Source organism: Tiliqua scincoides, chromosome 4 (genome assembly GCF_035046505.1).
Source record: "Tiliqua scincoides isolate rTilSci1 chromosome 4, rTilSci1.hap2, whole genome shotgun sequence".
NCBI classification, from domain to species: domain Eukaryota; kingdom Metazoa; phylum Chordata; class Lepidosauria; order Squamata; family Scincidae; genus Tiliqua; species Tiliqua scincoides.
The window spans coordinates 152,492,077-152,514,954 of NC_089824.1; the positions used below are offsets into that span (position 1 = coordinate 152,492,077).

The 22,878-nt window shown below is 41.9% G+C and overlaps 1 protein-coding gene across 1 annotated transcript in view; it reads right to left on the reverse strand.

Annotated features, from left to right (window-relative positions):
- HOOK1 (hook microtubule tethering protein 1) overlaps window positions 1-22,521 on the reverse strand; it is a 38,208-nt gene extending 15,687 nt beyond the window's left edge. The window contains exons 1-9 of the mRNA XM_066624300.1: window positions 22,392-22,521; window positions 9,878-9,963; window positions 7,913-7,985; window positions 7,414-7,464; window positions 6,159-6,291; window positions 5,789-5,856; window positions 4,651-4,713; window positions 3,805-3,888; window positions 1,199-1,365 (exon numbers count right to left, since the gene is read on the reverse strand). Of these exons, the coding sequence (XP_066480397.1) occupies window positions 1,199-1,365; window positions 3,805-3,888; window positions 4,651-4,713; window positions 5,789-5,856; window positions 6,159-6,291; window positions 7,414-7,464; window positions 7,913-7,985; window positions 9,878-9,963; window positions 22,392-22,442 (776 nt within the window). The 5' untranslated portion in view covers window positions 22,443-22,521. The remainder of the gene's footprint in view (window positions 1-1,198; window positions 1,366-3,804; window positions 3,889-4,650; window positions 4,714-5,788; window positions 5,857-6,158; window positions 6,292-7,413; window positions 7,465-7,912; window positions 7,986-9,877; window positions 9,964-22,391) is intronic.
- Window positions 22,522-22,878: the final 357 nt, after the last annotated feature.

Consider the following 22,878-nt stretch of genomic DNA (forward strand, 5'->3'; position numbering starts at 1 on the left):
AGGGAGAGAAGGAGAGCACAGGATTGGGCTGTTAAGCACATTTCATTATAGACCTCTGGAACCTAACCTGAACTTTAAGGGACTACCTGTAATTAGCCATATCAGGAGCAGATACAAAGAAGCTGGCACTGGTTTATAAATAGTTTGGAAGCAATGGAAGTTTTATACAAGGTAAGTAAAAAATACGCAACGCAGGAGCCTAGAAAGCCTTTTCAAGGAACAGATCCCATAGTTAGGAGCAACCAATTACGAAGGCTATTCAAGTCCCCATAGAGAAAGCTGTTGATTGTCGTAACAAGGCCTTGAGACTATCTTAATGATTTGGTAACCATTGGTATGCCAAGTACAGCCTATTCCGGGTTTTACCGTTGACAAACAGCAGCTAGACTCAGGGTCAGAAAGACACAGGAAGCAAATGCAGCAAAGCCAAATTTGGACCAATATGAAACTATTGCTAATTGACTTTCATATAACTATGTTGACAGCATCAGATATAATTCTGACATTTTCCATGAGCAGCCGTACACAGAATGCACTGTAGCAATTCTTATGAAGAATATTTATATACTGTTTTTCAACAATCCATCCAATAAATTCCTGGGGACTGAGAGCCCAATCCTAAACTTGGCACTCTGGCTTTCCGCTGGATCGCACTGTCGCAAACGTGCCGTAAGGCATGTCTGTGAGACTTACCGCCGGGCCAGCACCCGTGCTAGCCCAGCACTGGCTGTCGCTGGGCTAGTGCCGGGTGGGCGCCCGCCCTCTGCTGCATGGTGGTCTCACGGACCACCGAGCTGCAGCATAGTAAGCGGGGCAGGGAGGGGGCGGGCAGGAGGCTTTCTGGGGAGGGGGGAGGTGGAGAAAAGGCAGACAGGAGGCTGCTGGGGGGGAAGGAGGGAGGCAGGTCCTGTGGCGCTCTGCTCCACCTGATCCAAGACGTTCATGTGGGGCTCAATGCCCTACACGAACGTCTTTACCCTACTGCCAAACTTTTGGTAAAAATGAGTAGCCCCATTGTGGGGCTGCTTCCCTTACCTGGGAGAAGGGGACAAAAGTCCCCTCCTCCTGAGGTGCCGCCCGCAGCAGGCTGAGGCGCACAGGATACGGCGAGAGCCGTTCTTAGCGCTGCTAGAGCCGCATGCCCCGGGCCGCTCAGGATTGGGCTGTGAGAATGCTACTAGATGGCACTAATCCATACCTGAAATTTTCTTCTTGCAGTTGTTCCAGTTGCAGCTGTGCATGGAAATACTTCTTTGCAACTGCACTATTTGTATCATCAAGAGATCCATCCAGTTGGTCCAATCTGTCATTCATGACCTCATTTTCAGACATCAAACTGCTCTTTTCTTCTTGAAGGGCAGCCACCTAAAGATGCAAAATCCACTTCAGTCTTACAAGTTCATCAAGATTCCCAATCAGAACATAGAGTCTCTCCAAGAAGAGCAGCTGACGTGACAGGTCATTCCTAAACAAACCATTTCATAGATGAGGTGTAGTTAGGGGGAAAAGTACTTTTGACTTAAGTGTTCTCATTTGCAAAGTATGTTGCTACGTTAAATGTCATGGCTTTTTTCCTGAATGCAGTCTAAGTTTAAGTTAAATTTATAAACAAATTCCATTGATTTCATTTCAACAAATTATTTTCAAGCACGTCCACCTTCAACTAGGCTCCAAATATTATAATCTTCAATTCATAAAGTGTTGCTCTTCCTTGTACAGACAGTCTACGGAAAACATTGTAGGGGACAGGAAGAAACCCGTACTTTACTCTGCATATGCAAGCTCTTCCCATGTGGGAACCTCCATGTATCTGTGGTAGATCTATTGCCTCATATGGCTTTCAGCCCAATCCTAACTAAGACAAGGCTGCCCTTTATGGACAGCGGCATGATAGTCATTTTGGGTCTGTCATTGCAAACAGTGGTGGTGCCGGAGTCCTGCTGCTGGCTATCTCCTGTAGCAAAGGTGAACTAGCAGCAGGGGCAGGGAGTGGCAGAATGGAATAGGGAGGTGGAAGAATGGGGGAATTTGGGGATGGGTAAGGGGGCAAGTGGGAGGAGGAACAGGAGAGAGTGGATCTTGGTGTCTGAGACTCAGATTTGCAACATAATCAAGGTTATCCTTGATTATTATCCAATTAGCCATGATAGCTAATTGGAAGCTCTGTGGACAGATACCATGGTATATTAGCTATTACAAACCACAAAGAAAAGTCAGCTGTTACGTCCTTCTTGTGAATACCAAGAGGCAACAACACTGGTACAGTTGGAAATGAAATGCTGGACTAGATCACCTCCTATCTGATCCAACAAGCCAACTTTATTCACACCTCGCATAAGGACACAGAAATTGCTTGTCCTGACAAGCTGGACCTGACTAGGTCAACATGGATAATGTTTCTAGAAAACTATGAAAGCAGAAATTAAAATGGCAAGGAAAACTAACAAAGTGAACAATATTTCCTGGTTTTTATATTGACACAAAAGTAGCACAATTCTTTTACTGCTAATTAACACTTAGGAGTGAACGGTCTGGACAAAAAGCCATTTCAGAAGCTATAAGTCAGCAACATAAAAAAGAAAATTTAAAAAAAACCTAGCCAGCATCTTATAGAGAAGAACATGCATTTGGCAAATTTCTAAGAGTTTTGCTAACTGAGAAATGGGAACACAACAGTCAGTATATTAACAGTCATAAAAGAGCAACAGATTACAAGAACAGAACTCTTAAGGTTTTTATAGTGAAAGCCACTGTGTTAATTTTAATATCATATCAAACATCAGAGCAAGTCACATGTTAGTTCATAGATGCAAAGTGCTCTTGTTACATTTTCCTGAAACAAAAATAAACCTACCTTCCTTAAATTCTTGCAAAGTATCATGGGAGACTGAGACCTTAAGTGAATTTATTAACAATTAGTTTAAGTAAAAAGCATTAATTTTTCTTGATTTTTAAATCAAACTTCAGTATATCAGCACATTATCAAACATTGTTTTTATCAAACTAGTCAAATTTACATCTGTTCAACTGGAGACAATAAAGCACAGCTATAGTTGAGGATCACTGTGGATTCAAGACTACTAGAAACAGAAATCTATATAAGATAACCTTTTTTCCTAGAGTGTTTAGTCTTGTTAAGAATGGTGTATGAATGTATTTAAAGGAGCACCTGAAATTGCAGCTGATGCCCTCACCCTTAAAATCAGAGAGAAAGGAATTCATATCCAGTTCCTATACATGCTTAATAGCAAAAATGTCCTGAATTTAATACTCCCAACTAAGAGTGTATATAGGTTTCATCTAATAATTCTGCATTTATGAATGATTAAATTGTTTTAGAGGTCCCTCACAGGACAGTGAGCAGTACAGAATTTATTGTGATCTACAAATTTAGGAATGTATTTTCAGGGTTTTACTCTACATTTTACAATGCGCCAGAAGTTACTATACTTAGGGTCCAAAGCTAACCAAGTTTCCACAGGTTCCAGCACTGATGCAGCCTTCATCATCATCATCAGACAGGCCTCCTCAATGTAAGGGAATGTTTGTTCCCTTATCATGGGGCTGAATTGGTGCGGAAAACTTGGATAGGACTGGGTCTACAATGAATACATTGGTACTGTGTAGGCACTAGAACATTTCATAACACTCAGAGAGCAGCAGAGCAGATATGTGAATCATGGAGAGAATTTGTAAACATCCCAGTTGGGAGGGGGGGAGAATGAGATTTTAGCTACTTAAAAATGTTACATATGGATGAACCCTCTCTCGATGAAATACAGTTAAGGAAAAAAGAGTGCTCACCTGCAGGTCTAATTCTTGACATCTTTGTTTCAGTTCTTCTTTTTCTGCTAGTACTTCATTAAGTTGCTCTAATGTTCTTTTCAGCTTTAAAATATTAAAGTTTTATCTCTCAGTTATTTAGTAACATACAAAAGATTCACCTCTCTCCTGATCTTATAATGGGCACAGAGCAGCCTCCCCCACTTTGGAAACTATAGTTAGATCTTGAAAAAGACAAATATAAAAGGAAAAGAAGTATTGTGTAAGAAATGTGACCCCCATCTCCAAATATTTAGTTCATCAAATTTGCTTCCTGTGAAGGTGTTCGCTAAATTTCATTTGGTGTTTTTCATTAGAGTAGGGCTTGAACAGGCAACATTAATACATAGGAAAGGCCTTTAGATCAGAGGTTCCCAAACTCCGAGGGATTTGGAGCTGATTGGAGCTCACTTCAGGTTTGTGTTGCCACTGGGGCACACACTCCCGGGTCACTCCCTTCAAGGGAGAATGGTGTTCCCTGGTGGGTCATAGACTGTGAGATACCTGAAATAGGCCCTGCTTTCCAAAGTGGCAGGCAACTCCCATTTCCTCCCATCACAACTTCCCTTGTGTGGCTCTTTGGCCAGCCAGAAATGGCATAGATGCACACAATGGTAAGTTCACTGGCTATAAATTAATTGTAAGTTAATCTTTTCCAATTTTAACAGTTAAGTTTTTTAGATTGTGAACCCTTTTGCGACAGGGAGCCATTAGTTATTTGATTTTTCTCTAAACCGCTTTGTGAACTTTTAGTTGAAAAGTGGTATATAAATACTGTTGTTAATAATAATAATAATAATAAAGGCATTTCTTACGCATCATAATTACCTGTTGCTCCAGATCACCAGGCAAATCATTTGCAACAAAGCCCACTATTTCTTTGCTCATTAACTGCAACAGCAGAAAAAAAATTAAAATTTAATTACTTACCAATGCTATGAAAAAAGTGTCACAAATAAAGCTTCCAGCTGACAGGGCTCAGCAAACAATCATCTGAGGTTTCATGCAACAATGAGATTCTGCTAGTGCGCTACAAAACATAGTCTAGATCTTCTCATGTTGAAATGGCCTTCTTGCTACTTGTAAAATGCAATATACCACGTTCAGTCACGAGACAAAGGTTTGGCTATAGATAATAGTTACACAAACTATAAAGAGTTCCTGCTTGCCTATTTAAAAGCAGTTTTCCTCTTTGCTGAGATACCAGACTAGTATAAGCAGTTTGATTCAGATTGGTAAAGATCAAATTGGTTGCAGGTTTTGTTTTTTTTAAACTTTTCTTGATATTTTTTCCTACACAAATTTAAAAATAGGGCATGTATATCTGGCACATGTATTTATATTTAGATAAATATGCTGAAATGCCTATGTGATTTGTTTTTTTAAAAAATATACTTAATAAGCAGCCACATATATTCCCTTTCACCTCAAATTCCTGGAAAACTCCAAACAGTGCCACTAAACACAGATTTTGATCAAGTAACTCATCTTAAATGCAACTTTGGAAGCACAGTCAACAAAATAAAATTAAAATAAAAAAAGAAAGTGGTAAGGAAGGAAGAGGGAGGAAAACAACAAAGGGAGAGGTGAAAGCACTCTCTGAGTGGTCCACATCCAAGATATATTTCAAGTTTGCTACGTTCTGGGCCCACACTTTCATCACCACTTTAGCTAACGGAGGGCCCAATTTTTTAGTGCTGATGCAGCCATGCAATGGGGCGTGTGTTGCATCCTTTGTTGGGGCAGTCATAGATGCCTCTTCAAGATAATGGAATATTTGTTCCCTTACCTTGGGGCTGCATTGGTGCTGAAAACCTGGATAGGATTAGGCTCTGAATTAGCTATGTATGAGTAGAGAAGATAACCAAAGATTTCCAATTGCATAATATCACTGCTACAGTTCTAGAGAGCCAGGTCCCTTTCAGAGAAAGTGATCACATTTTATTGCATTAATTCATTTTCTTACCTCTTGAATAGCAGCCATGACAACATGCTGGACAGACTCCTCTAGTGTCATAATCACTTGTATATGTTCTGCAATGCAAAAGAATTTCTAAAAAGGTTGTTTTTGTAATAAATAGGAAAACTATGATTTCCAACCAAAAGTTTTAATCAATGTCTAAGAATTCAGATGCAGTTACTTTAAAAATATAGTACAGAATTATCATTTAAATGTTTTAAATTCATAAAATGAAGGGAGTGAACACTTCCAGTGTAACCAACACAAAGTGTTTCACAATTTCTCTGTGTAATCTACTAATCGTTGTATTGTTTAGAAATCTGCCTTAGGGAGTTACTGATTCATAGGAAAACATTTAACTATGAGCATGTTGTACCTTGTTTCTTTTCACAGTTGACTGCACAACCTAAGATAAGCTGAAGTAACCTGCCCAGCTCTATAGGATCTGAATGTTCAGATATCCGGTTTAAATCAGGAAGGAGATCTTCTGAAATCTGCTGACCCAAAAACTGCAGAATTGAAAACAAAACAAAATACAGAAATCTGATTTTAGAATGGCTATGGAATGATGTTGGTGAGTATGTTACAAGCATGGGAAGAAGCCAGAGAACCCAGCTTTTTGCTCATGCACGCATCAAATAAGTTTTTAAAACCTGCTGAAATACATTTGCACAGTGACAAGTGTACAACTATCTTGGAAAAAATCTGCTTATGAGAAACATGCAATACAAAAAGTTGGAAGCTGAGCCACATCTGTCACCATGTGATGTCTCCATGGTGACTGAGGCCAAGCAGGTGGTAACAGTGAGGTTGGGAATGCCAAGCAGGGAAGCTGTTACTGGCACCCATAGCTGCCTGCCTCATGGACCGACAGCAGCTTTGGGGGTCACTGAATTTTCATCAGCACCAGGGAGAGGGGAAAGGTTAACACCCTCTGCTGTGTTTGTAGTCTAGATCAAGAGGGACAGGGCTATAGCTGCTATATACAAGAACAAACAAATTAGGTTGCAGAAGAACAGGTGATGTGTTTAAAGTCACATCTAGTTTGATGCTAGCAATCAGGATGTACATGGACCAATGACATTGGGTCGAGTTTGACGCCAGGAACTCCAATGCACCAACATATGCAGAAAGTGGAGTGGCTGCAAGAATTTGGATAAAGGAGGTTCCAGGGAGGAAATGCAAAGCAGGCTGCAGTAATGACTCTTGTACACAGCTCTTAGCTCAGCAACTTCCTGCTGAAAATCTACAGTATCCAAACATGGCAACAAGCATATGCATTCTGCATGTATTGCATGATACTACACAATTTAAAAAAGAAATGAACAGGCAAAACAAGCACTTTACAAAAAAAAAAAAAAAAAAGGATTTTCCTTTCACACACCTTCTGTTACAATCTTAACTGATTACACAAGAGTTCAGAGGAAAAATGACTTTCCAGTTAGTCATAGAGCATGGAAGTCACCCAGCCAAACAGGTTTTGCATGTACAACACATGTGAAAAATAAATTTTATCCATTCAGTAACATTTCAGCAAGAGGTGATCAAATGTAAATTGAAGTGTAGGCTTTGACTTAAGTGAACAAAATATTTGATACTTTAGCAAAATAAAATTGGTTTTCTCTCCTTACCTCATGATAATAATCCATAATTCCTTGAAGAATCTTCTTCAAATTGCTGGCCTAAGAATGTTTAATGGAAAATACTGGTTATGACTGAAAATGTAAGACGACATTTCCATAAACCTGAAATTTAGCATTACATTTCTCACACAGCCTTCACTGGATCGCTATGACATGTGTGAACATTACAATAACAGAACACTGCAGTACAGGGGGAGGGGACCCATATCCACAGATCTCATATCCACAGATTCATTCAATGAAGCTGCTATTATTCCTACAGCAGAAACATCTTCCTGTCTCTTTTCCACTATGAGAAGAGTTTGTGGTGGTGGTAGGGTTTTAAATCAGGTTAATGACACAAGGAGAAAGCTGTTAATCCCCCACTCCTAGCACTTACACAGAATTGTACTAAAAACTGCATCCAAGAATGTGAATTTCATTTCTGTTTAGAGTTTGACATCTGTAATCTAATCCTATGTAGAAAAGTACAAATGTTTTCTACTACCTTTATTCTCCAATTGTCACCAACGTCTTCTTTAATGCGGCTTAGCCAAGCTTCATCAAACCAGGCAGCATCACTAAAATAAAATAAATTTGAACTTATTGAAATATTATTTAAAAAACTATTAAAACTCACAACAGAGGTCCAATCCTATTTCAAACAAAAAAGCATGTAGCAAAGAGGGCTTATCAAGCATATACAGGGGGTCCCCCTGTATCCCATACTCGCAGATTGGAGCTCCTGTTGCCTCCGGAGGGTCCTCTGAGCCAGCAGAGGCTGTGGACATCCGCCTGTAGCCTCTGCTGGGCTCAGACCAAGCCCTAGAGCTAAAAAAAGTCACTTCCGGTTTCTCCATGAAACCAGAAGAGAAGTTTTTAATGCCTTATAAGGCATTGGGGGTGCCCAGCCTGGCACCATTCTTTTTTACTGACAGCTGTTCTCCAACATGTCAGTCACAGCCCTGCTTTCCCAGCCCTGCTACCAGAGAATCTTTTGACTGGAGTTTCTAGGACCTTCCACATGCAAAGCATGTACTCTGTTATGAAACTGGGGTCCCATAAGTGCAGCACTTAATAACGCCTGGCTCCAACAGAAAGACTATATAAGATTAAAAAATCAAAGTGATTTAAAAACTGCAGATACTTGTCTATAAGTCGAACTCACAGATCAATCGAGGGCAGGTTTTTGAGCCAAAATAATGGAATTTTCTAAGACCTTCGGATAAGTTGTGGGGGGGGGGGGACTTAGGGGTATGTGAAATTTTTTGAAACTGATTTACCAGGAATTGTTTTGAAGTGGCAGCAAAAAGAGAAAAAAAGGAGGCGTTTTACCTTCTTCAAACTGGAAGATAAAGGTGTTTATGGGAGTTGTAGGCTTTGTGAGGAATACAGTGCTGCACTTCCATAGCAGCAACCCTCATGCAGACTACAATTCCCGTAAGTGCCTTCACTTCTCTTCCTGTTTGGGGAAGAAATTAAAACAGCTGCCTCAGAATACTGTAATTACTGGTAAGTAAAATTACAGGTTGAGTCTCATTATTCACGAGGGTTCCGTTCCAAGAACTCACATGGATGGCAAAAAACGCACTACAGCAAATCAATTTAAAAAACAAAGGGTGCAATGCTAACCCCTTATGTCAGTGCTTTCCAGCACTGGCATAGCTGTGCCAATGGGATGTGTGCTGCATCCTGCAGTTGGCTGTCACTCATGGAGGCCTCCTCAAAGTAAGGGAATGTTTGTACCCTTACCTCAGAACTGCATTGCCCTTATGTTAGTGCTGGAAAGCACTGACATAAGGGGTTAGGATTAAGTTTCTTTGGTCTGGTGATTTAAAAACAGCCTTTGTAATGCACACAGAGGCCATCAGTGTCTGTCCAGGTGCTTAGGCTTCACTAGGAGGCAGCAATCCCTTCCTTCAACAGGAGCCCCAGCAAGGGGGAAAGAATGGAGGTGATGATAATCGTTGCCATTTAGCCTTCTTTCACGTGCTCAGGGGGAAGGAAGGAGTGAAGCTTTCCTCTAATTTAAAGGGCCCTTCTCATCAACTTTGAGATAGAAAAATCTGTGGATACTTAGGTTATACCTGTAATCACTTGCATGACTGTCTCTAAAACAGTAAAAAGCAGTTTTTTAAACTATGATTTTAAAAGGTGCATTTTTTCCCTTCTCCAGGGATCATTTGCAGGGGCCCTTCTCCTCTTCTCATTTGCAGGGGCCATTTGTGTTGAGTCTGTGTATAAAAAAAATTCATGTATAACAAGGCTGGACCTGTACTCCTTTTTTCCTTCACCCCCCATGTCCTGCTTCTCAGCCCAATCCCACCCCCACCCACTTCACCAGACAGCTGCTCTCAAAAGCTTCACTTACTGTATTGTCCCATGCATAAGTCGACCCAGGTTTTCAGGGTTAATTTTTACGCATAAATTTTTCAACTTCTACCCAAGTATATACATATTTGAAATAACTTACATTTCATGAAGTACTTGGGCCATGGCAACACCATTAGTGAAGTCCTGAACTTCTTTGCAGGATTCAGCAGTATTAAAGGTCTGTAACTAGAGAGAGTGAAAATGAATATAACTGGTCCTATCAAATTCAGAAAGAAGCAAAATTATTAAAGTCAGCGTTGCATAAAACTTTTTTTTGGGGTTGCCCACCTCCATATTTCTGTGTGCTTTAGGGATGACTGAGTGCTGGGTCTTCCCAATTATTTCCCTGGAACCAATTTTTACTCATCCCAGAACCAATCCATACATGAATAGTCAGCGGAAAAATATTTACTACTCCATGGTGAGCAAACCATATTCTATAGCAGCAATTTTCAACAACTGTGCTGTGGCACACTGGTGTACCATGACTGTACTGCAGGTGCCCCATGGGAGTTTGGGGAAGAGTGATGTGTTAGTAGGACCACTGAGGGATGTGAGCCCCCAGCCAGCAGTGCAGTGCACCTTGTCAATTGTCAAAAAACTGATTGACAATTTTAGCGCCTCATCAGTGTGCCATGAGATGAGAAATGTTGAAAATAGCTGCTCTGAAGAAACCTTATGAAAAGGATTCTCTCATTTAGACTTTGGCTGGCATAAAAAGCAAGATGGATAAGGAAGTCCAAGAAATCTACAATCTACCTGGTTAATACCGAGTAATACTTTCAGGTACGTTGAACAGTTTACACTTAAATAGATGGTCACATGTACAGAGTGACTAAAGAAGTCTTGTTTTCAAAAGCATCATAAAGTTTAAGAAGTGTAAGACTAGTCATGTAATAAAAAGGCTATTTGGTAAGACAGCTTGTGTAGAATTTTGGCTAACAGCTAAATAGTCACTCACTCAAATTTCATTTCCACATGAACTTAGTAAGTGGCTGTAGGGATTCCAGAATTCCTGTGCTGCAACTTCCCTTCTCTGCAATATGGGAGTACAAGTTGAGCCTACTTATCTACACATTTTTGACCCGTGGATTTGACTCAACACAGGTCCTCTGGACACCCACCACTGAGTCACACTTGGCCCAACTTAAAGCCTTTGGAGGCTCTTCTGAGGCCTGTAGAGGTTTTTGAAAACCAGAGATGCCCTTCTAGGACCTCTGTAGGCCTCAGAAAGGCCCCCAAAAGCATTGGAAAGCAACTTCTGGTTTTGCCTTCTGACACTTTCCAGAGGTCTTTCTGAGGCCCGTGAAGGCCGCGCACAGCCTCCACAGGCCTCAGAACAGCTCCGGACATGACTGGAGCAAGACTCTGGTCGTGTTCAGAGCTCAGTGGACCCTGAAATCCACATGAGGCTCATATAAGTATTATAGAGATTGTTCAGGATGTTTCACATGAAATATCTCAAGGAAAATATAAAGTATTATTGAAAAGACAGAAAAATTACTCCTTAGAAGAAGAAATAAGAGCCACTGCTTACTTAAGAACAAGGAAATCAGTATAACAAGACAATCATGTTATAAAAACAGGGAAGTCAGTATATCGTTTATATTTATCCAAGGTTTCCAGTATCCGTGGGGGAGGGGAACGTATCCTCCGCTGATAGCAGGGAATGCCTGTAATAATAATTTTCAAGGCTATTCTGACCATTCTGTGTTTCGCTTCTCAGTTTGATTACAGTAATGTGCTACATGCAGAATTGCTTGTGATCACAGTTCTGACTTTCAACCACTGAAGACGACAGCAGCACGTATATTGGTTGGAGCCTGGTTGGCGCATGACACAGGGTAAGAGCATAAATAGCCCCTTACTCCGAGTTGCGCTCCAGCTGCCTCCCTACCTGCACTGGATACAGCACAGGTCAGTTGGCCTCCCTGTTCCAGTGCAAGCTGGGATTGTGACCAAAGAGAAACAGAAATGTATATAGTGAAATAGGAATTTATATAAATGAACCAAAACTGGATTTCAGCTCAACACTTAACACTCTGTATCCAATGGCTGCTCTGTGCCTTAAAGACACTTATAGATGTACAGCCAAGCCAAAAGCATGAGCATCAGCTTCAACTGGAAACTATTCCAAGGAAAGGCAGGTGCTTTTTCTTCCAGAATCCACCCACACAGATAATAAGACAGAAACAATAAGCACCGCTCATGTTGGTACTGACATGAGATATCTGGCAGGAGGATTGGGAGGAAGTCAGAAGGCCTGCTGCTCTGTGAGAAATCCTTAAACTTCATCTCCTGTTTCTCCCATAGCACAAAACAGAAAACCAAATTCTATACACATTGCCTCAAAAGTAAGTCCATTACATTTGGTGGGACTCAGGCCAGGTTGTGCAAGATTGCTGATTTCTAAAACCAAGGCTGCAAACAAAGCCTATGGGAGGCAATTGTTCTTTATATAAACTGGTATCTCCTTGAATAGAAGGAGCAAATTAGGATTAGTACACAACTAGAGTCATTAGCCAAGAAAAGCATAGATCATCTGTTGCTTAGATTATAAGAAGGGGAAGCCTGATTTTCTTAGACAGACCAGCTGAATACTATTCTGAATTTTGATTTTCCTGTGACTGAATTGTTTCTGTGACGTGTCGTTTGCCTCTGAGAAGACAATAAATGACAATAAATGAGTGAAGTTCATGCTATGTTACAACAGTTTCCTTCAAAAGAAAACTGTTGAAGTCTGCATTCAAAGCAAACAGCATAGGTTTACCCACTGTCACCACATACAGGAAGCCACATCTTTAAGCTCTGCATTTACTAATTTGACTTTGGGGTTAGTCACCCATAAGGGCTGTATCACTGTTCACCCATAAGTACACATAAAAAGAGTATCTTTAAAAAAAAAAAAGGAAGAAAAAAGTAATTGTATTTTAAGTATAACCAGACAAGTAAAGGCTATTAAAAGCATAACCCTTACAGTGCACACTATGGAGATGTGGCTCACTGAATGCACTTCCAAAAGCAAAGACACAAAGGTTTTATATTCTGCACCACCAAGAAACTGCTGTTTTGTTAAAAACAGGTCATGCTCAGCTAGTGACAAGATAGATACTTACTTTAAGTGCAATAGTCATTTTAAGAGTAAAACAACAAAAGTTTCTCTTCTCAACGTAGTTTTCTACTGAAGCCACAAATCACAAAGAGAATGGGTTCCAGCGATTTTGCTGTTTCAGCAATGTTCAAAAAGAACGTAAAGTCTATCTACTGTATTCTACTTTAATTACAAGTGGATAACAGTTATTGTTCCTTGATAGCCAAATAAAGATTTCTATTTTGCAATATAAATGAGAGAAAGCTTTGAGGTGTATCTAATGATATGCACCTCAATGTGCAACTTGAGCCCCTAGAATTGTACACCTGTATAACATGGCTGAATCATAACAATATTTTAAAACATGCCTGTATAATAATGGTTTAAAAATATTTTTTTAATTTAAAAAATTAATTTTAAAGAGTTTCTTATGTACCCACAAGAAAATAAAGGCTCTTATGAAGTGGAAAACTGACAGTTTTAAAGGTAATGGAACAGAGTTAGTTAAACCACTCATTTGATTTTTGGTCATTATTGTCATCTCTTTAGTTTTAAGACATTACAGAATTGTAAACAGTGAATGGTTAGGACAGTCATGAGAGACAAATAGAAGTGAAAAATAATTTTTGCATAAATAAGTTAAACTGCAGCAATATTAGAAGCATAGTTCTAGAAGTCAGATGTCATCTCTTTCCTTGCTTCCATTATTGGGGAATCTCTCTACTGTATTACAGACACGGTAACCCTGGTGAGGTGGGATGTGCCGACTCAATGGCCCTTTCAAGATTCAGCTACTTTCAAGATTCAGCTAGAACAGTTCTAGTCACTCAGGACATGTACATACAAAGACAAACTAAATTCTAACTGGTGCTAAAGGACGCTGCTTACATCAGGAGTGCACTGACATCATTCCTGCAAGAACTTTTTTTTCTTTTTAAATTACAAGTCACATGGTCCTCCAACATGTTTTAGATTTATAGAGCAAAAGTGTATACTTGAACTTTGAACAGTTAAGGCGTAACTGTTAAGTGATCCTATATATAACCAGGCTCTTGCAGCCCTTTAATGACTGGTTCTAATCAGCTACCCATGCTGCGGTACAGCAGCACCAAAAACGGCCACCGTGGTAACCCATGGGGCCAGGGAGGCAGCCAGAGAACAACTGTTCTCTTACCTCATGTCAAGCTCCAGCAGCTTCAACAGGTCCACTCATGTCTGGGCCTGCTCAACAGCTGGCAAAGAACTGAGACGCCTCATGTAGGGTTTTCAGGAGTTAGAGGGAGGGATAGGATGTGGCTGAAACCTCTGGTGCCATCCCCATCCCCCCAGGGCTGAACTGCCCTCCTCCCCGCTCTTACCCCACCCAGTGAGTAGCAACTCACACATAAATGCCTAAGGACAAGGATGGGCACCCGACTCAAACTGACTCAACTTGTCATGCAAAAACACGTTTTTTGATGAGTCCCTGTCTTCCTCCTGCCTTCCCCCGCCTCAAAAGCTTCCAATATTCTGGTCTTCCCAGCATTCCTGGTCTACAGAGGCTTGTCTGTTCTTAGTCAACTCAGACCATATTGCTTTTTGTTCATTGTCTTCCCAGATTCCTTTCTCCAGTTCATGTTCTCCAGTATTGAACCGGCCTTTTTAATTTTCTTGTTTAGTTCCTATCTAGCAGAAGATATAGGCCAAATTTTTAGCTGTACCAGCTGAAAAGAAATGAGGTACAAAACCTGATTTTGAGAACTAGGAGAGAAATTGATGGTAGTAACTTCAGGTGCCTGATTTGTTTTCATAGTGAAGCCAAGGTGAAACAGGGAAATTCGCCTCTAACCAACAGATAACTTTTAGCACAGCAGATACAGAGAAGATGCCTCAAATTTTCCTCCATAATGGCACCAATTAATAGAGACAGGTTTTTAGACAGTGTTGGACTATGCTAAATGCAAAGCCTCAGGAGTTCCCAGTTGCCCATTAGGAATCCCCCCAAACAGAAAGCACTTCATTCCTTTTCTCATCAAAAGCAAATCATTAAAAAGCATTAAAGCTGCACAGACTGGTGCAGAATATGGTTGTATATTTAATGTTCTGCTCTCACAAACCAGTATTGACTGAAGAATTGGGGAGGGGAACATTGTGAAAAAACCTATACAGGTTGGCTATCCCTTATCTGGGATTCCAAAATACAGAATATTCCAAAATACATAACTTTTTTGAACACCAACAAGACTTTTAAAAAACTTTTTGCCTAAAAAAATAAAATCACAATCTGTGATTCATGCACAAACCTTGTTTCACACACAAAATTATTAAAAATATTGTATAAAATTACCTTCAGGCTATGTGTATAACGGGTATATGAAACATAAATGAATCCTGTGTTTAGACTTGAGCCCCATCCTCAAGATCTCTCATTATGTATATGCCAAAATATGGAAAAATTGAATATCCAAAATGCTTCTGGACCCAAGCACTTTGGAAAAGGGATGCCCAGCCTGTATGAAACAGCAAGAAACAATCATTCCATCTGACAGCAAAGAGACAGCACTGTGTTGAGCAGTGAAATAGGGCCATACAAAAAGAAAGGGGTCAGTCCTGATAGCTACTATGTTTCCCTGAAAATAAGACACTGTCTTATATTTTTTTTTGGCTCAAACAAAACAAAACACACTAGGTCTTATTTTCAGGGTACATCTTATTTTTTTCTGAAGTCCGTCCCCTTATAGTTAATGGGACTTAACTCCTTGGAAAGTGTGGAGAGGGTATCTGCTCAGCGCCCAGGAGGATGCCTGTCTACTCAGAAGTCAGTCCCTTTATAGTTAATGGAACTTACTCCCTGGAAAGTGTGGAGAGCCTCAGAGCCTGATAGGCAGGGTTGCCTCGCTTGCTGTTTCCCACCTCAGCTCCTCCACAGTGTCCTCTGCCAAAGGCAGCACAGCAGGCGCTTTCTAGGTGGCACGCACAGGAGTGCAGCATTCCCAGTCACGTTGTTCACCCGCCCCCGCCCGAGGACCCCTTCCACCCCCACCCCCTGGCCCTGATCACAACTAGGTCTTATCTTCGGGGTAGGTCTTATTTTTGGGGAAACAGGGTAGGAGACTCCTCAGCTATACAGAAAAATATTTTTAAAGAAAAAAGCCATATGGAAGACCAAGAGCTGCACATGCATACTGCCCTCTAACAAGCTCTGGTGACATGATGGTAGAGCACAGACACAAGTCCTCAGTTTACCAGCTGGATTTTGGGTTGAAGGACACAAACAAATGTCCTGATAATTTAAAAGCAAAAAAAATTAAGAGCAATCTTAGCATGTTTCATAGGAAGTTGCATATTGGCCCACCTAGCCTACTACCATCATCACTGACTGGCAAAAGCTCTCCAAGATGACAGGAAATCTTCTCTACACCTGAAGATGTACAAATTGAGCCTGGGATCTTCTGCATGAAAGCAGGTGATCTTTGACTGAGATATAGCCCCTCTTTTGAGCCAAGTAGCAATGATGCAACAGTTATGACTTGGACTGAAATCCTATTCACACTTACCTGGAGTAAGCCCTATTGACTATAATGGAATTTACTTCTGAGTAGACATGCATAGGGTTGCACCCTTTAAAGGACACTCCCAAAATAATTCTGCCCTTCTGCAGAATCCTTTCAATGTATTTACTTGCTTAATCAGTTGGGACCAATTTTAATTGGCGGGGCACTATTAGTTTGACAGTATTTTGATTCTGGTGGGTTACTGTTAATTGGGCATGAAAAAATGGAAGGAAAAATCATGTTTAATAATGTGCGATAGCTTTTGCTTATTAATTTTAAGTTACGTTATACTTCCATTAGTATCTCAAAAATGCATCTATATGGGTGAATTTGAAAGCACTAGACCTACTTCCTTCTCTCTCAACCTCTTATATTTATAACGCAATACACACAGTTTGGAGCTATCTTAACACTATTTCTTATAATAAAGCTAAGATTATCTTGTTTAATGTAGGAGTTCTCAAAGTGTGGGTTGTGACCTTCTGGGTGTTACAAAGCTCTGAAGAACTAAAAATAAAATATTGTTATGCAAATGCATTGACTGTCTGCTTGGTGGCTATCCTGACAGCACCTGCCTGTCCCTGCCCTCTTTCTTTCCTATGCCATGTAGACAACTCCAAGAGCATTCCACCCCATCTTCCAGGTGAGGAGAATGGATGGGGACAACTGGTTTATGTTGGCCAGTATACTGTGCGTCAGTGTGATTTGGGGTGGTAGTGATGGTTCATAACATTTTGGAGGGAGATCACAGTGACACCATGTTTAAAAACCTTTGAGTTAATTGTTGACCGCCAAATTCAGTTAGAAATTTTAAGTATTTGGGCCATCTCTCCCTTGAATGGCAAGGAATTCTTGGTTTTAAGGTCAGCTAAGCATTTATTCTAAAGGCCTCCAAAACTGTATAGGCTACTTTGAATTTGTCATATGGTAAGAGGTGGTGGCTGGTAGGATTTGGCGACATGTGCTATTAAAATTTTTGTGGGGAAGGCTATAATCCAAATTAATCATGGTGCTATGGTCTGGACTTCAGAAAAAGTGGACAATCTAGAGGTCATCCAAAGCTGATTTCTTAGAGGTCTTTCAATCTCTTGAGGAACACCAGCTGCTCTGTTGGGATCAAAGTGTTCAGAAACTGAGGAATACCAACTGCTCTATTGACAGCAAATATTGGGCTCCCTACCATGATGGCACGAGTTTGTAAAGTTATGTTCATTTACTGGATAAAACTCTGTCAGATGTGAGTAAATAAATTTCCAAGTAAAAGTATGCTTGTGTACACTGGAACATGCAGTGTGCAAATACATTGACTTATGGCATATTAATCAACATCTTAGTATTTGTCTTATTAAGGAAGATATAAAGCAAATTTTATTCCATGGACTGTAACCTTTTTTGGCATATCAAAATAATTTAACAATTTGCAGATAATAAGACCATACAGGAGAATGGAAATTAAGAATGACCATACTCAACAAAATAATCAAAGTCAATCAGTGTAACTGCTGTATTTTACATTCTATTTTCGCAAAAAAAAAAAAAAAACCCTGTATAAATAATTTTTCAGACCATGCCTTTATCTCTAAATTTCCAGCTGATCAATGTGTTTTGCATTTGTGGCAGAGAAAAAACCTGAAGGTACTATCGTTTATATTTTCTGGATAAATGCATGACCAATATCTCTGTTTGTAGCTTATACATGTGTAGAGTTGCTGCTTCCTGCCACAGAGATCATTTAATACACATTTACACTGGACTTTGCCCAAGCGTAGCTTAACCTGAATACAGTTCCCATTGTTACTGTCCACCTTTGACTACCCAGTTGCTTATTAGAGGTGAAGCATTATTGCAATAACCTTTGGTTTTGATCAAGTAAAACAGCATTGCCTGAACACAACTTCCTTATTATGTAGGAGAAAGAAATTAAGATCCTTCTATGAACAGGCACCGCAGCAATATAATTCCAGCAAAATATTTTCATTTTAACAAAGAAACAGGAAAAGGAACTCGGGGTCCAATCCTATCCAACTTTCCAGCGCTGATGCAGCCATGCCAACAAGGCAAGTACTTCATCCTGGGGTGGGGGGCAATCACGGAGGCGTCCTCCAGATAAGGAAACTTTTGTTCCCTTACCTCAGGGCTACATTGTGACTGCATCAGTGCTGGAAAATTGGGCAGGATTGTGTCGTAAGCTGCAGTTCTCAACATACTTACATGTACTTATAGGGAAGTACGTCAAAATAATCAAGCATAAGTATTAAGCTGAATAGCTGCAATCCTGCACATACTTATTTGGGAGAAAAAAATCCCATTGAATTCTGTAGGGCTGACATCCTAGGTAAAGATAGGATTAGACTGCATATCAGACTTGTTTATACCCTTATTGAGACCTTTCAGTCTCAATAAAACAATCTATATATTTTTTGTTTTTAATTAGAATCCAGAAGTATACAAATGTTGCTAGGTAGTAAAGTAATATTTCTTGTTTTTTATATCAACCAACAGCATTTTATAAGAGACTGAAAGTGCATGACAGCCTTAATGAATACGGGCTTGTCCGATTTCTAAAAAGCTGGTTTAGGGAACGAAAGCATAACAGAACACTACCTATCAGGTAAAGTGATGTGCTCATATTTGTAGTCTATCCCCAATATATTTTCACCATCAAGAGTGCAAGAAGATGGAATTTTTTCCATTTCTCCAGAAAACAACTCTGATGCTTCTGAGAGGGACAGAGTTTGAGCAAATAAAAGTACATCACAGACAGAGCTGCTTTTCTTTGAACAAAGTGACTTACAGCAAGATTTTAAAGAAATGCCATATTTAGGACAATATGAACTACAGAACTTGCAGCCCAAGCGCTAATAAGATTTGTTGCTTGATATTTTGCATATGTACTCAAATATCTGGGTCAAGGAGCTCAATGAGACTTACTCAGAGGTAAGCATGCCTAGGTCCGCAGCCAGAAGCACATTTACATCCACTGAAATTATCCATACTGGATAACACTTGCCATGCAGACATAGTATTTGTTATTTTGAGCCTGAGTATTCCACTTGGAGAGATTTCTCCTTCACAGTTTTCAAGGGGTGCATGCATTGAGAAGATATTTTACATAAGAATAAAAGACAAGAAGAAAGACTTACAGAAGAAGAGTGTTTAAAGGGGTGAGGAAAACCTCAAAGAAGATATTTACAGAAACAGGTCTTTCACACAAACCTTGAACTGACATTGGCAAGTTTGCAGGGGGAGATATGAAATCGACACTGTCTAAAAATGTACAGTTTTTCCTCTTCCCCACTAACACACACAGAAATACACCACTAAACAGCAGGAGGGAAGCTCAAGGATGCATTTAAGGTGCAAAAATATCTTCAGTTGAAACTTGAAACTTCCCCCTGGGGGTGAACAAATTGGAAAAGGTATTCATGTAGGAGTAACCAAGAGGAAGGCACGGGGGGGGGGGCATACTGCCCAGCATTCAACTGTAACAGGAAATATTAATCCTAGAACATGGTATGATGAAGGAGCCAAATGTATTTAGAAAAGGAAAATGAAGGCACAGGTAAAAACAGAAGCTACATGGGCAAATGCATGGATATATCGGGGAAACAGATGTCCGTTATGTAGCATATATGTACAATAAAGATGTATATGTACAATAAAAATGATGGCATGATACTGGGCAAGCATTTGAGAGATGTGCTAGACTGGTGCAACCCACAGGCTGCCATGTTGCAGGCTGCCTGGAGGTAAATGCACAGCTTAAGCTCCTCAGTCTAATTTGGCAGGTCTAGAAACCAAAGGGGCAGCAGGGCATATTTAGATCTCCATATTGAATTTACAGAGAGGATGACTAGATACAAAGGAAGAATGACCAGATACAAAGGGGGACAGAGTGTCTATATCTTTAACCATTATACAGAGGAGGGAATGTTGGCAGGTGCAGCTTTTTAAACCCTTTCATGTTGAGCAGCACCTGCCAAAATTCCCTCTTCTACCTATACAATACAATACAATACAATACACAAAACAAGATATAGGCACTCTGCTCCCCCCCTTTGTACCTGGTAACCCTTTCACTGCTGCAGGTTTCAGATGCAGCCAAACTGAAGCAGGTTCAGAGGAGAGCAACAAGGATGATCAGAGGGCTAGAGAACAAGTCCTCTGAGAAAAGATTGAGAGAAATTGGTATTTTCAGCCTAGTGAAGAGAAGGCTGAGAGAGGATATGATGGTGCTCTTCAAATAACTGAAAGGCTGTCATATGGAAGAAGGGGCAAATTTGTTCTCAATCCTCTCTGAAAGTAGAACTAGATCAAACGGGCACAAACTGCAAGAGAGGTGATTCTGGTTGGGTATCAGGAAGAAACCCTTGACAGAGAGAGCGGTTCAGCACTGGAAAAGATTGCCAAAGGATGTGGCGATTCCTCCCTTACTGGAAATCTTCAAGTAGAGGCTCAACAAGCACCTGCTGGACACTCTAGGACAGTGTTTCTCAACCAGTGGTATGGGTACCATCAGTAGTACTTGAGGTGGTGTCTGGCGGTATTCATGGGACACCCCTGGACACCTGCTGCTCAGGACACGACACAACAAACAGCAGTAGGAGGCTCCAAAGAATGTTTCTCTGCATTAGAAAAAGCCCTCCCTTTCATCCTGAGCCTCTTACTGGAGTTTGTCCTGTTGCATCTCGCCTCCCAACCCAGAAGTAACTGGCAAATGATGCCGTCGTCAATTACTTTCGGTGGTGCTTCAGATGGGGGACCATGTGAAGTGGTATGGCAGAGAACAAACAATGAGAAACACTGCTCTAAGACATTACTTCTCAATGTTTGACATGCTCTGCCATACCACTTCACATGGACCACCTATTTAGAGGATCACCAGAAGTAACTGGTGATGATGTCATCGCCAGTTACTTCTGGGTTGTGAGGCCAAATGAGATGTGAAGGAAGTATAGTTGGCAAGATCACAAAAGAACACACATCAGGAGAACAGCTGATTTTAAAATACAAGAAATGCAAGCATGGGGCACGCATATTCCATGATATTTTTCAACAGGAAAAAGCAAGTCCTTGAGGTTTCCACCAGCAAGAGGCTATGGTGGACGGGAGGGCTTTTTTGGGTGCGGAAAAGCATGCTTTGGAACCTCCTACCTCTGTTTGTTGTGTTGTGTTCCTGGTCTTGCTGCTGGGCGGCAGGTGTCCAGGGGTTCCATGAGTACTGCCAGGCATCACCTCAAGTCCCACCGCTGATACCCACACAACTGGTTGAGAAACACCATCTAGAGCATCTCCAGCAAGTGCTTGTCAGGCCTCTATGCGAAGATCACCCCTTCAAGTACCACTGGTGATGCCCATACCACCGGTAAAGAAACAATGGCATAGAAGGGCAGGTATTCTTGTGGGCGGCCCCACGATTTTGCAGTTCCTGTTCCCTGCTTCTTCTGTTGCAAAATGACTGCTGATGGAGCATGGAGTGGTCCTCAGGCAGCCACTCTGGACCACAGCCACAAGAAGCGGCCACACTACCTGTCCCCCGTAGCAGGCAAGGCTGCAGGGGGGGTGGGGAACAGTGTGGGGCATGCAAGAAGCACAGGCTGGAGCTCTGCCAGCCAAGCCTGCCGCCGTGGTGTTGCACTGCTGTTCTGGGGGGTCCCAGGAGACGCCCCCTCAAGTGCCACTGCGGGCACCCGCACCACTGGGTGAGAAGTACTGGACTAGATGACCTCGCGGGCACCCCTGGAAGCAAGCCCCACTTTGTTCGGTGGCCTCCTGCTGCAGCTGCCTGGGGCCGCAGCGCTGTGCGTGGCTCCTCTGAGCCGCCCAGCAGAGGGCGGCTGCTGCTGAGAGCCACCGACCTGCCGCAGAGAGGCGACCCGGGGCTGGCTGCCTGGCAGGCAAGGCGGCCCCGGAGGCGCCTGCCCGGAGGAGAGCGTCCCAGGGGGCGGCCACCGCTCCCTCGCCCGGCCACCGGCTGCCCCACCACCTACCCAGAGGACGAGGCTGTCGCACAGCAGCTGGTCGTTCGGCTTCCCTTCCATGGCGGTGGCGGCGGCGATTGTCCCCTCAGCAGCCGCGCCGCTGCGCTCACTACGGAAGACACAATGCACCAACCTCACTTACGGCCACAACAAAGCGCAGGTTGCGTATCGCCGCCGTGTCACCTACATTGACACTCGTCCATCCACCAGGCGCCCCCGTGCTGGGGGGGCGGGCCTTCCTTTTGTGTGTTGGACGGGGCACGCAGCCAATCACGGGCTCAAGAAACCGGGCTGGCGTCACCTATTGGGCCGCGTGACGAGCCGCTTCATCCAATCACAAAGGGTTGTGGAGGAGAGGGTGGGGCAGCGAAAGGAGCGGGTTGCTATGGCGCCAACTGCCGGAAGCGCTCAGAAGCGCTCGAGGCAGAGTCCGGAAGGCGTCCTCTCTGACCCACCCGTCCCAAAGTCCTCGCGCGCTCTTGCTGGCCCCGCTCAC